A 12,736-nucleotide genomic window follows, 5' to 3' on the forward strand; every position below is an offset into this window, starting at 1 on the left:
GGGAAAGAAGATTGGATATTTTTCATATTGAACTTTTTGGAAATGTACTTTATTGATGGTCTACTTGTATTGCAAGAGCACACACAAGCATAGTACCTTAGCACTGAGATATAATTATGTTCTAAGTGAGGACTCTAGACTCCTTCTGTGCAAAACATCATTATTTTACATATAAATGATTCAACTGCAGATTGATTCACTTGAATATAACTTACTTCATCTATGTGTATTATATTTTTTATTTGCTGAACCATGTCAAAGTAAATTATAGATATTATGACAATTCATTCCTCCATATTTTAGCATAAGGACATTTTCTTAAGTAGCCATACTGTCATTTTAACATCCAACAAAAATAATAGTGATTTCCTAATGTCTTTTAATTCCAGCCCATATTCAGATTACTCCACGTGCCTCCAGAATGTTTTTATAGCTGTTTATTTTCGAACCAGGATCCTCAAGGACCACCTATTATACTTAAATCTCTCTTTAACAGTTTCCCTGTTTCCATACCGTTTTTAAAAAACTAACAGTTACTTTCTGAAGAGATCAAGCTAATTGTTTGTGGTGTATCTCGCAAGCTGGATTTATCTGATGGTTTTCCAAGGCACATTATTTAATGTTCCTCCTTCTGTATTTCTTGTCATCTGAAGAGTTAGATATAGATTATTTTACCTTTTTTTTTTTTTTTGAAACACACTGACATTGTGTATTAAACACTTCTCTCTACCCTCTGGATACTCTCTATGTTGCAGAAGGTAGTGCAGTTTTGGCAGGTGGGAGACAGGAGGGAACATAGGAAGCCTCCCCCTCCCTCTCTCAATGTGTTTTATCCATGTGCGCTCTTCCTAGGTAGCAGGATCTCCCCAGGCGCTGGGTGAGAGGCAGGACAAGCGGGAAGAGTTCTGTGCATGTTCACTCACCCTCTGGCCTCTGGAGGTGCCTGGAGAGTTTAGCCAACACTCCTGTCACTTCCCTGTGGCAGACACTGGGGAACGAAGGGCTAGAATGATTTACTTCATACTGCGTTTTAGCAGAGGGCATATGATATCTGGTTTTTCCCTGAGTAATAGCCAGCACCGGGTTAACGTAACTTTTCCATTGTAAAGATAATTTGTGCTTAACTGGTAAACTGTGAGCTGATAGTGTATGAATACCTATTTTACTGTCAACTTTTTTTACCTGATGGTTTTAGCATCCATTGATAATCCTTCCCTGAATCACTTACATTATTAGGGATTTCAGAATGGGGATTTCACTTGAATGTTCCTCCTTTATTTATAAGTTAGCATTCCTCTGTAAAGAAGAGCTGTCCTTCATCGTTTGCTGCTGTCTGCTTATCCCAAAGTAGCGTAATTGTTGAAAGGTAGGACAAGATGCTTAGTTCTTCCTCTTTATTAATGTCAGTAAGCTGTTATGCCAACAGATGAGACATGTAAAAAATTCCTTTTTTCCCCTCTCTCTAGCAATCATGGTGGCCTTAAGAATTTGTCAGTGTGTTTCAATCAATTATACTCTTGTTCTCTTTGATCCCCAAATTGTTCTAAATTTGGTCTGTGGAAGCTCTCTCTAATAGGAATTGAGAGCTGGAAGGAATCTTAGAAATCAGCTAATCCAAATTTCTCAGTTCTATAGGTGAGGAAACTGAAGCTCACAAGTTTGTGACATCCTAATGTGTCACAGATAATTAGTGGCAGAGCAAGGATTAGGATCCAGATCCCTGGAGTGCTCAGGTAGTGCTTTTCCCATTGCTCTAAGAGAGAGATCTGCAGTAACTCTTGGTTTCAAATTCCTGCTAATAATATTAATCAAAATGAGAGAAAATGGCCCACATGTTTGCAATCGTACATTTTTTATTAAAAGTTATTGTCTAGTCCAGTGGGTCCCAAATTGAATGGATATTTATCTGCACTTTTTAGAAACAACAAAGAAGCACCACGGTAGGCTCAGCATCGGGCCAGTCTGAGAAGTGAGTTTGACTTGGACATTTGGTATCTACAGGTTGAATTTATCTTACAATCACATTTTGTTGGATCTGCGCAGAATTTTGAAAACTTGAAATCCATTGCCAATGTAGAATAGTAGTGATTTCACAAACAAATTTGAGTTGTCAGCCTCACTAAAATATTTGCAGATATCTGGCAACATTGGGCTCCCCCTGTGATACAGCAACAGCCAGTTGGAGTTAAAAAACTTTTTAAAAGGGCATATGCCCCTCCAGCTCACCTCCTGGCCACTCCCTAATGCGTCCTTCACATGTTTGTTGTCTAATGTTGTGCTGCTGTCCTGCCTCACCTTGTAAGCATTTGAGATAGTGGCTCTTCAGATTGTTAGAAGTGAAGAATTCTTGGAAGGATTTTTGTAATGTAGTCACAGGTTGAAGGTAATAATAATGATGCTGGCGCACATTAACGGCAAGAAAATGGTAGAGCTGATAGTTTTTCTGCTGCTAGTTTGAGATCTTCAGCAGCTAAATCACAAAAAATAAAACCAATGATGATAGGAAGTCAACTAGAAATTTTTGAAATTTTCAAGAAGATAGTTTGAAACGTTAGTTTCCTTCCTACCATTAATTATGAACCTCACTTTAGGTGTTTAATATGCACATGTATATGTAATTTATATTGTAGTGAATCCTATGAAAAATTTTAATTTTTATAGCTCAAAAATGGTCAGATACTGGCAATATCATATGGTTCATCTAAAAGAAAAAAATTACCCATGGGTGAGTGCCCTAAATCTTCCTTTCATGGGTATGTTACTTGAGCAGGTTTGAAGCCTACTGAGGCAGGAGAGGCTTACTCTTAGGCTAGAAATATCATAGGAAATGATTAGTGAACAAAGCAGTGTATACATTAAAACTGTGATGATAAGAAAGTGCTGTTTGTATAGTAGAAATGACAGTGAACAAAGAGAGCAGGGGGTGGGTAGTAGGTGCTGGGATCTTTAGGGGAAGGCCTGGAGTGGGTCAAGTAATTATAAAATCCTCATCAAAAACCAAATATAAATTGTTTTAATTATCTGCAGTGTTTCTTACCACAAGTGTATGGATAACTAAGAGCTGACTGTGTATTTTGTTGTAATCTTGCAGCCACAGAAACTCAAGTTGATTTGACCACATCATCCCGGTATACTCACTAGTTGTACTTTGAAGGCAATTTTACCAAATCGAGAAAGCCAAATATACTTAGAAATTTATCTCCTCCATCTGTGTTTTTATGTCAGTGTTTTTCAAATTGGATTGCAACCCATTGGTGAGTTGTGAAATTAACTTCATTGGGTCAAAACTAGTATTTTTTCAAAAGTGAAGTAAAATAGAGTAGACAGTATGGAATACATTGTACAGAGGAAGGGTAGTATTATTTTAAAAAATTTACATGTTAGCTTTATGTGTGTTTCTGTGTACACTTGACCTTTGAACAACATGGGGGTAAATGCACACAGAATTTATAGTTGGCGCTCCACATCTGTGGTTCTTCCACACTGGTGCATTCAACCGACCAGGATGGTGTAATTAAGATACCTGCATTTAAGTGGACCCACACAGTTCAAACCGTGTTGTCAGCTGTATAGATGTGAAGATGCTAGGCTGAGATGCAAAATGTATTTCTTGGCTGAGGAAAAAAAAATTGAAAGCCGTATTTATTATAGTTAGAATTTATGATAGAGTGATTGCTCGCCATTAATAGCAAGGCTTTAAACTCACAGTCCTGATTCTTGTTTTGAATTTTCAAAGCTGTAAGTCCTTTAATAATCTTCCTAGGCCTGCATACAAGCAGGCTTTTTTCCCCAAGCCCAGTGCATTTACTTGGGTTTCCATCCCTTTCTTTTCAGTCCTTTGAATGCTGCTGAATTGATTGATACAATTTTATATTTCCTCCAAATTTGTACTGCAAAGAGGAACTGACTGGCATGGGTAGATCTCTTGCATTGGAAAGCATGTACTCAGATGATTTCCTTCTGCAATAGTTGGTAAAGGCTAAATACATGACAAAGTGGAGTGAAAGTTGGACTATATATGCATTAATACCAAATCCTCAAATTTATTACCAAAAACACACCTTAATATTTGGTCTGTCTTCCAGGTTGCCTGAAATAGCCAAATAGCAGTCTCCCTGTGTCTTTGGTGTACTTGTTTTTGGTTTATTTAGGATTATCGTCTTGATTTCAGGGATCTCTGTAGCATTTTCTAACTCCAAGTTAACATTAAACAATAGGTCTTCAAAGCTTTGCCATTACTTGTGACTTTTCAGAACCTCTTTTCTTTGTCTGTAACATGAGGGGCTAGTTGTAATTCCTGTAAGTTTTAACATTTGACTGTTGCCTGGAGTTGGGTTTTCTGTTGTTCATTAAGTCATTTATATGCCTTGAAACATTGTTTTGGTGGTTATTTTTCCCCCTAACAATGTTCATCAAAATACTGTATGCTAACACATATATATGGAATCTAAGAAAAAAAAGGTCATGAAGAACCTAGGGGTAAGACGGGAATAAAGACACAGACCTACTAGAGAATGGACTTGAGGATATGGGGAGGGGGAAGGGTAAGCTGGGACAAAGTGAGAGAGTGGCATGGACATATATACACTACCAAACGTAAAATAGATAGCTAGTGGGAAGCAGCCGCATAGCACAGGGAGATCAGCTCGGTGCTTTGTGACCACGTAGAGGGGTGGGATAGGGAGGGTGGGAGGGAGGGAGATGCAAGAGGGAGGAGATATGGGGACATATGTATATGTATAACTGATTCACTTTGTTATAAAGCAGAAACTAACACACCATTGTAAAGCAATTATACTCTAATAAAGATGTAAAAAAAAAAATTAAAAAAAAAAAAAAGTTCGTCCACCTCCCAACGAAGAGAAGGGTTCTTCTGTAGAATAGTCAGAGGCAGGTTTGGAGGAGGCTCACGAGGGCATGCGTGACCCCGTACCCTCTCTGCACACACATCTGTGGATCGTCTGGCTGGACTAGCGTGATCCCACCCTCTCTGTCTCTCCAGTCCTGCTTTGGTTACCTTAGTTGTGAGAACAGTTTTGCTTACCCTTTCACCCTGCCTCACGGGTCCCTCCCTGCCGGGGCCACTCCTGGTGTCTGCCAGCAGCTCTCACCTGGGAACGTGTCCAAATGCAGCTCCACACATCCCACTCCCAGAGATTCTGATTTTAATAAGCACAGGATTCTGAATTTGTAATAAGCGACGCTGGTGACTCTCATGCTGGTGATTCAAGTACACACTTTGAGAAGCCCTGGTGTATAGAGTGCCCCCTTGGTTGTTTGAAAGATTGGCAGGAGAATTTAAACTTTGTTTATGAACAGTCTTCCTCTGAGGATGGCAAGTCTACTTCTTTCTTGTTCATGATTGGGACGAATTTATGATTTTTATGGAAACCAGGTGGTTTTCCGCCTGGTGGGCTTGTCTCAAGTCAGGCAAGACTCAGTGCTTCTCATTTTAAGACCACTTGCCAGTGGCTGCAGAGGTTTGAAATGTGTAAGTATAGTGTTCAAGCCTTGTCCGAATTTAAATGTTGAGTGAGTTAACCCTTTCTTATTGGCTCCTGTGTTGTGGATTTCGGCTCTTCGGCTAAAATAGATTTAAGTTAGATTTTAAATATGTAAATATCTTGTGTTGGGTAAATTAATATTTTAAATGCGTCTCAATCATTGGGCATAAGGCTTTGGAGAAAAGAATTTTTCCAGAAGGGAAATAATAGTTTATTTTAGTAACTTGATTATTGTACTAATCCTTTTTCAATGTAATCGTTACTACTCAGGGTGAAAAGTTTGGACCGTTTGCTGGAGAGAAGAGAATGCCCGAAGACTTGGATGAAAATATGGATTACAGGTTGATGTGGGAGGTGAGCATGTGGTTGTTGTTTTAAATATTTAAAATGTTTTTCTTTGTACTATTTAAGGCATGTATAAAGCTAAGTTAATAGATATTGATTCCAGTTGACAAAGCATTGAAATGTTTGAATTTTAAGGAACCTGAATACCTTGAAAGTTTAGCATTAAAATACTGTTGAAATATCTAACTAGACAATTCTTCCATAACTCTGAAGTTTATATACTTCATCATTAAAAAAGAAGTTATCCATGAACAAGGATGTTTGGATTTCAAAATAAGCACATTCTTTTTATGGATTTAGAATTTGATTTCTGTAAATGAAATTATACTTTAACTTTTATTTCCCAATTGCAGTGCTAATTGCCCAGAAACATTTCTTTCTTTTTTTTTTTTTAACACCTTTATTGGAGTATAATTGCTTTACAATGGTGTGTTAGTTGCTGCTGTACAACGTGAGTCAGCTGTATGTATACATATATCCCCATATCCCCTCCCTCTTGCATCTCCGTCCCACCCTCCCTCTCCCACCCCTCTAGGTGGTCACAAAGCACTGAGCTGATCTCCCGCACAGAAACATTTCTGAGCTCTGTGTTGGAATGAAAATCCCAGCTTAAAATGTACCTTACCTTTAAAAACATATAGTTAAGGAGCTATGACACTGTAGATAGTCTTTTGCAATCTGAAGTCTCTCTGCTGCAGGAATTTGTATATACAAATGTATATCTATATATTATGAGAATTTTCATCCTAGTTTATGCCAGTTGTTTTCATTACTGTTCTTTCATAATCTTTAGAAAAAGAAGGGTCCGAGGGATGGAAATAGAAAAGCAGAGGTGTAGATATTGTTAAACAAAAACTTGGAAAAGGAAACTCAGTCCCAGGAATTTTGTTTGGTGGGTTCCATGAGGAGGGTGGGAGCTGAGATGGTATAGGTGGGCCTAAGGGAAGTGGGATCATAAAATCAGGAAGATAAAGAATACTGAAACAGAGAACTACACGTAAAATGTCTCTCTGAATGTGCATTTATCGGTTAGGATCACCAGAGAAACAGAACCAGTGGATGGGTGTGTGTGTGTGTGTGTGTGTGTGTGTGTGTGTGTGTGTGTGTGTGTGTGTGTGTGTGTGTGTTCAAGGAATTGGCTCACAGGATTGTGTGGGTGGCGGGTTGAAAGCTGTAGGCTGGAAACTCAGACAGGAGTTGATGATGCTTCAGTCTTGAGGCAGAACTGCTCCGGTGAACGTCAGTTTTTGCAGTTAAGGCCTTTGTTCGGATGAAGGCCACACAGCTTTGACAGTAATCTCCTTTATTTAAAGTCAACTGATTGTAGATGTTACCCACGTCTATAAAACATCTTCACAGCAACACCTAGATTACTATTTGATTAAATAGCTTGGTACTACCATCGAGCCAAATTGACACGTGAAACATATCATAATGTATTATCTGCAAGCAAAATACATTTTTAAGCATCACCATATTGCTGAAACTTCTTGATATAGGGAGTGGGGTTGCTTGAGGTTCTTGAAAGATTTCTGAAGTGCAGGTGATGGAAAATGGAAATTCATAATATAGTCTTCACTACAGTTTAAGTGGAAAATGTTATTGATTTGCCTTATTTTAATTGTTTTAATTATTTTTATAAACCTGAAAATATTTTTAATGGCTTTTACTATTTTTCTGTAAGATCTTAATTTTCTCAGCAGTTAATTTTTTTTTTTTACCGTGAAGGTTTTCAAAAGCCAAACCTTTATGTGACAAAAAAGATAACCTAAATAAGTTGAAAATGATAAAAATAACAATTTTTAAGGGGTTGTTAATGACTTTTGATATTTGTTTTGTTATCTCTGAAAATTTTAGTGTAGTGGTCAGTTTAATGTATTACACAGCTGCTTATGATGCATTGCTAAGCAGATGATGATTAGAATTTTTATTTTGAAAAAAAGACTTGCATATAGGAAAACTTAAAGAGGCTTACAGTGCTACCATAGCTCATCTAGTTTTGCATTATGTATTCCTCTGGTTCTTTGATGTCTTTACATTATTATTTGTTTTTACATACCAGTATACCTAGTCCTCTCACTTTACCACCCAAAGAGCTATTGATTTTATACATTTTATGTCAGGTAATGTTACATTCACATAATGATTGCCATTCTTTATTTTCTTTTACTTCTTAATGTTATGCTTGTGTTTTGAATAAGTAATATTTGTACTTTTGACACAATTCAGAAGGGTATTGATGAAGAGTCTCCTTGTCCCCTATAAGCCTGCTCTTTTCACCTAAGACCTTTGATCCCTTTAACCCCTTAGTTCATGCACCTTTTCCCTCCCTCCTGTAGTTCTTCCTTCTCTGAGTCTGGTCTTCAGGGTGGATTGTCGGCCGGTCTCTGCTCTGTCCAGTTGTGCTGCCAGGCAGGGCAGGGGAAGACACTCTCAGTGGTATATCTTCCTGGGGGAACACTTGAAAAACAGTCAGTACCTTTGGAACGGCAAAGATTTACCGCTTGCTGGCTTTAGTCCTGTTCCTTATTATGTTGAACTGGGAGAGCTGCTTCCCAGCCTTGAATTATATTCTTAAAGTCCCTTTTTATTATTTTAACTTTGGAGGTGCCAGGATTCAGAAGGTGCACAGAGAAAGGAGGTTGACTGGTGTCTTACCACAGTCTTCTCCTCTTGGAAACTTTTGAGCCTTCTCAAAGGGAGATAACGAGCCTTCCCTCCTCTGTGGGTAAATTGGGACCGGTTAGTTAAGTCATTTCTAATATGCCCCATAGCTCCAGAGCGAACTACCTGCAGCTCTCAAATGTGTGGTCCAAATGTGTGGTTTATGGTTATGGAACATAAGCCAGGTACTGGGGGTAGTGTTTGGAAAATGATGCCTGCGAGAGAGCACACGGCATAGTTCTTTCTCAGTTTATATTTGCACTTGTGGTGCCAACAGTCCTGGTGGACAAGGCCAAGGGCCCCTAGGTGGCCATTTAATACCAAAGAACTTGGAGGTACCAGTGAGGATTGCACCTATTGGTGTGTGTGAGCCCCTGTTAGTTTGGGGCGGGGTATAGAGGCACCTGAGGGTTTCGTTGGGGAGCACTATCATCGTTTGTTGCATCGTCCCCCGTCCCCCCAGAGGTGCAGCTTGGCACTCATCGATGCCCACTGGTTCAGAGCATTAAACAGCACCTCAGCCTCGTTCTCTGTTGGCCACCAGGATTTGAGATGGGGGTCTGAAGAGACTCAGTCTCCTCTGTCCTTAAGCCTTCTTGATACTTTAGATTTTTACTTTTATTTTTTAAAAAACTGCATTAGCAAAAGAATTCTGAATTTCTCAGGTCTCAGGCCAGTTATAGAGCTTGAGCTTGGAAACCACTGCTCCACTGTAAATGCTTCCCATTGATAATTTGATGGAACGTGCCCAGTCGTTTGTATCGTAGTCTGTTCTTCCCTTAGTTAGAAGTCTTTTTGCGTACTTTTTCCCAGGTGGTTTGGAGCTTGAGATACATTTCCTTGCACTGTCTACCTGCTCAGACTTGCTCTAAGACCAAAATCCGTTCATGTAATGTTGCTAAAACTCTCAACAACCCTTTGTTTTTAAATCTCCAACATCTTCTCTTTCTATAATATTTTCTTCGGTATTTCAAACCACAGTCCAAATACCACCTCTGCAGGCACTGGCTCTTATTCTAGCACATACCTTTACGTTTTGGTACCTGTAGATTGGAGCACAGATTGTACATTTTCATCGCCATCTGCTCAGCCTATTATTCAAGTATTCCAAAGGGGCCGTTGATGAATCCAGTGTTTTCTTGAACGCTCCAAATGGCTCTGCTCTGTTGGCAGTGCCTCTTCCCTTCTTTTCCCAGAGCATCCTCTTGCATTGTCTGCAAGAAGTTTTTGTGTGGAAACTGGCCTGGTAAGTTCTCAGAACTTGGTCTTTCTAGTTCCATGCTGTTGTGGTCAGAAAAGATGCTTGAGATAATTTCTATACTCTTAAATGTGTGCCCGAGTATGTCATCAGTCCTAGAGAATGTTCCATGTGTACTTGAAAAGAATATGTATTCTGTTTCTTTTTGGATGTAATGTCATGAAAAAATTAGATCTAACTGTCTGTTGTATCATTTAGGATCTCTGTTGCCTTATTAATTCTTTGTCTGGAAGCTCTGTCCATCTATGTGAGTGGGGTGTTATAGTCTCTGACTGTTGTTGTATTCCTGTTGATTTCTTCCTCTACGTCTGTTAGTATTTGTTTTATGTATTTGGGTGCTGAGTGTAAACTCCTTTTATTGATCATTATGTAGTGTCCTTCTTTATCTTTCTTTATGGCCTTTGTTTTAAAGGCTATTTTGTCTGATGTGAGTATTGCTACCCCTGCTTTCTTGTTATTTCCGGTAGCATGAAATATCTTTTTCCCTCCCCTCACTTTCAATCTGTGTGTGTCCTTTGCCCTAAAGTGGGTCTCTTGTAGGCAGCATATTGTGTAAGCTCTTGTTTTTTTAATCCACTTTTGTATCTCTGTCTATCAAATATCTCTTGTATTTTATCTTGTTCTTTTATCCAATCAAAAGACACAGAGTCTGCCACTCTGTGTCTTTTGATTGGAGCATTTAGTCCATTGACATTTAAAGTAATTATTGATAGATATGTATTTATTGCCATTTTAAACCTTGTTTTCCTGTTGATTTTATATTTCTTCTTTGTCCCTTTCTTTTTCTCTTTGTTTTTCCTTTTGTGGTTTGATGATTTTCTTTTGTATTATACTTATGTTCTCTTCTTTTTGGTTTTTGTGAATCTATTTTATGTTTTTGATTTGTGGTTACCCTGTTTTTCAAGTATGTTTAACCCCTTCCCATCTCTACTTGCCTTAGATTGGTGGTCATAGAGGCTCAAATATATTCTAGGGGAAAAAAAAGTCTACACTTTCTTACTCTTCTCCCCACATTTATGATTTTGATGTCCTTTTTTACATCTTCACTTTCATCCTTTTGCTGTTCACTGTGGTTGTCATAACTTTCACAGAAGTTTTTTAATTTCTTTTTTTCTTTTTTAATCTGTGTACTAGCTTATTTAAGTGATTTACTTTCCAATTGTGATTTTCTCTTTCCTGTAGATTCTTCTTCTCTGTTTAGAGAAGACCTTTCACTGTTTCCTTTAGGATAGGTTTAGTGTCGCTGCATTCTTTTCTTATTTATTTTTATTTTTTAAAACATATTTATTATTTGGCTGTGCTGGGTCTTAGTTGGGGCACGCAGGATCTTCGTTGCCTCATGTGTGACCTTTGTTGTGGCATGCAGGATCTTTAGTGGCGGCACATGGGATCTTCATTGCAGCAGGTGGGATCTAGTTCCCTGACCAGGGATCGAACCCGGGTCCCCTGCATTGGGAGCGTGGAGTCTTAACCACTGGACCACCAGGGAAGTCCTGCTGTATTCTTTTGGTTTTTGCTTGTCTGAGAAATTCTCTCTATCTCCTTCTATTCTAAATGATGATCTTACTGGGTAGAGTATCCTAGGTTGCAGATTTTTCCCTTTCAGGACTTGGACTGTATCTTGCCAGTCCATTCTGGCCTGCAACATTTCTGTAGAGAAATCAGCTCATAGCCTTCTGGGGGTTCCTTTGTAACTAACTCTTTGTTTTTCTCTTGCTGCCTTTAGCGTCTTCTCTTCATCTTTAACCCTCATCATTTTAATTATAATATGTCTTGGTGTAGGTCTGTTTGGGTTCATCTTGTTTGGGACCCTCTGTGCTTCCGGTACCTGGATATCTGTTTCCTTCTTCAGGTTTGGGAAGTTTTCAGCCATAATTTCTTCCAAATACATTTTTGATCCCCTTTTCTCTTTTTTCCCCTTCTGGATCCCTATTTTGCATAGATTGGCATACTTTATATTATCCCATAAGTCTCTTATATTGCTTTCATTTTTTTTTTTTTTTTAAATTTGGCTTTCTGTCTGCTGTCCTGATTGGGTGATTTCTGTTATTCTATCTTCCAGGTCACTTATTCATTCTTCGGCATTATTCATTCTGCTATTCATTGCCTTTAGCTCACTTTCCGTCTCTGCAAGTGACTTTTCTAATTTTTCTTGGTTCCTCTTTATAGTTTGTAGTTCCTTTTTCCAGTACTCTGCATTTCCGTGAATGGCCTTTCTTAATTCCTTCAGTATTTTCATTATGTCCTTTTGGAAATTGGTGTCTGTTAGACTGAAGAGGTCTGTTTCATTGTTTGTTCCTTCAGGGGCATTATCTTGGTCTTTTAACTGGGAGTGTTTCCTCTGTTTTTTCATTTTACTTATATATTTCTCTTACTCTGTGAGTTTAGGAGAAACAGTTATCTCCTGTGGTCCTGGAGGGCTATTTATATGTCTGGGCGTCCCCGTGTAGCTTGTGTGGGTTAATATATTTGGCCCAAAGGCTGTTCTTAGTGTGGATGGCTGTCGCCTCTTTGCTCAGTGTGTGCTGGTTGATACCCCCTTGATGGGGGAGTGCAGACGCCCGGCTGATTTTCAGTCCGGGGCGGGGGGGAGGTGGTCGGGGGCTGGCCGTGGAGGCTCGGGCGTGCCCCTGGAGCACACGACGGGAGCCTCCCGGACACTCCTGGAGTCTGCGAGGGCGGTGGCGCGGGGCTCTTAACCACTCCTGGCATCTGGGCAGGCAGCAGTGGTGGCTCGCGACTGCCCCTGGAGCCCGTGTCGGCAGTGTCCTGCCCGCTGCGAGCATGTGCACGGGGAGAAGGGCTGTAATCCGGGTTCATCCGCTCCCCTCCTGCACCCTCCAAACCATGGCGACTGGCCGATAAGGTGGCCCAGGCTTCCTCCGCATACACCCTTCGTTGCAGTCGCACTGGATTCCCCGCCCCCGCGGCTGTTTCCACCCAGCCATCCCCAGTCCCCTCCCCA

The 12,736-nt window shown here is 39.7% G+C and overlaps 1 protein-coding gene across 1 annotated transcript in view; it reads left to right on the plus strand.

Moving 5' to 3' along the window:
• Positions 1-12,736, plus strand: part of PRDM5 (PR/SET domain 5) — a 201,615-nt gene that overhangs the window by 12,910 nt on the left and 175,969 nt on the right. Inside the window, exon 2 of the mRNA XM_007464843.1 lies at positions 5,775-5,858. Within this exon, the coding sequence (XP_007464905.1) occupies positions 5,775-5,858 (84 nt within the window). The remainder of the gene's footprint in view (positions 1-5,774; positions 5,859-12,736) is intronic.

Source organism: Lipotes vexillifer, unplaced genomic scaffold (genome assembly GCF_000442215.2).
Source record: "Lipotes vexillifer unplaced genomic scaffold, Lipotes_vexillifer_v1.1 scaffold231, whole genome shotgun sequence".
Classification (NCBI taxonomy): domain Eukaryota; kingdom Metazoa; phylum Chordata; class Mammalia; order Artiodactyla; family Lipotidae; genus Lipotes; species Lipotes vexillifer.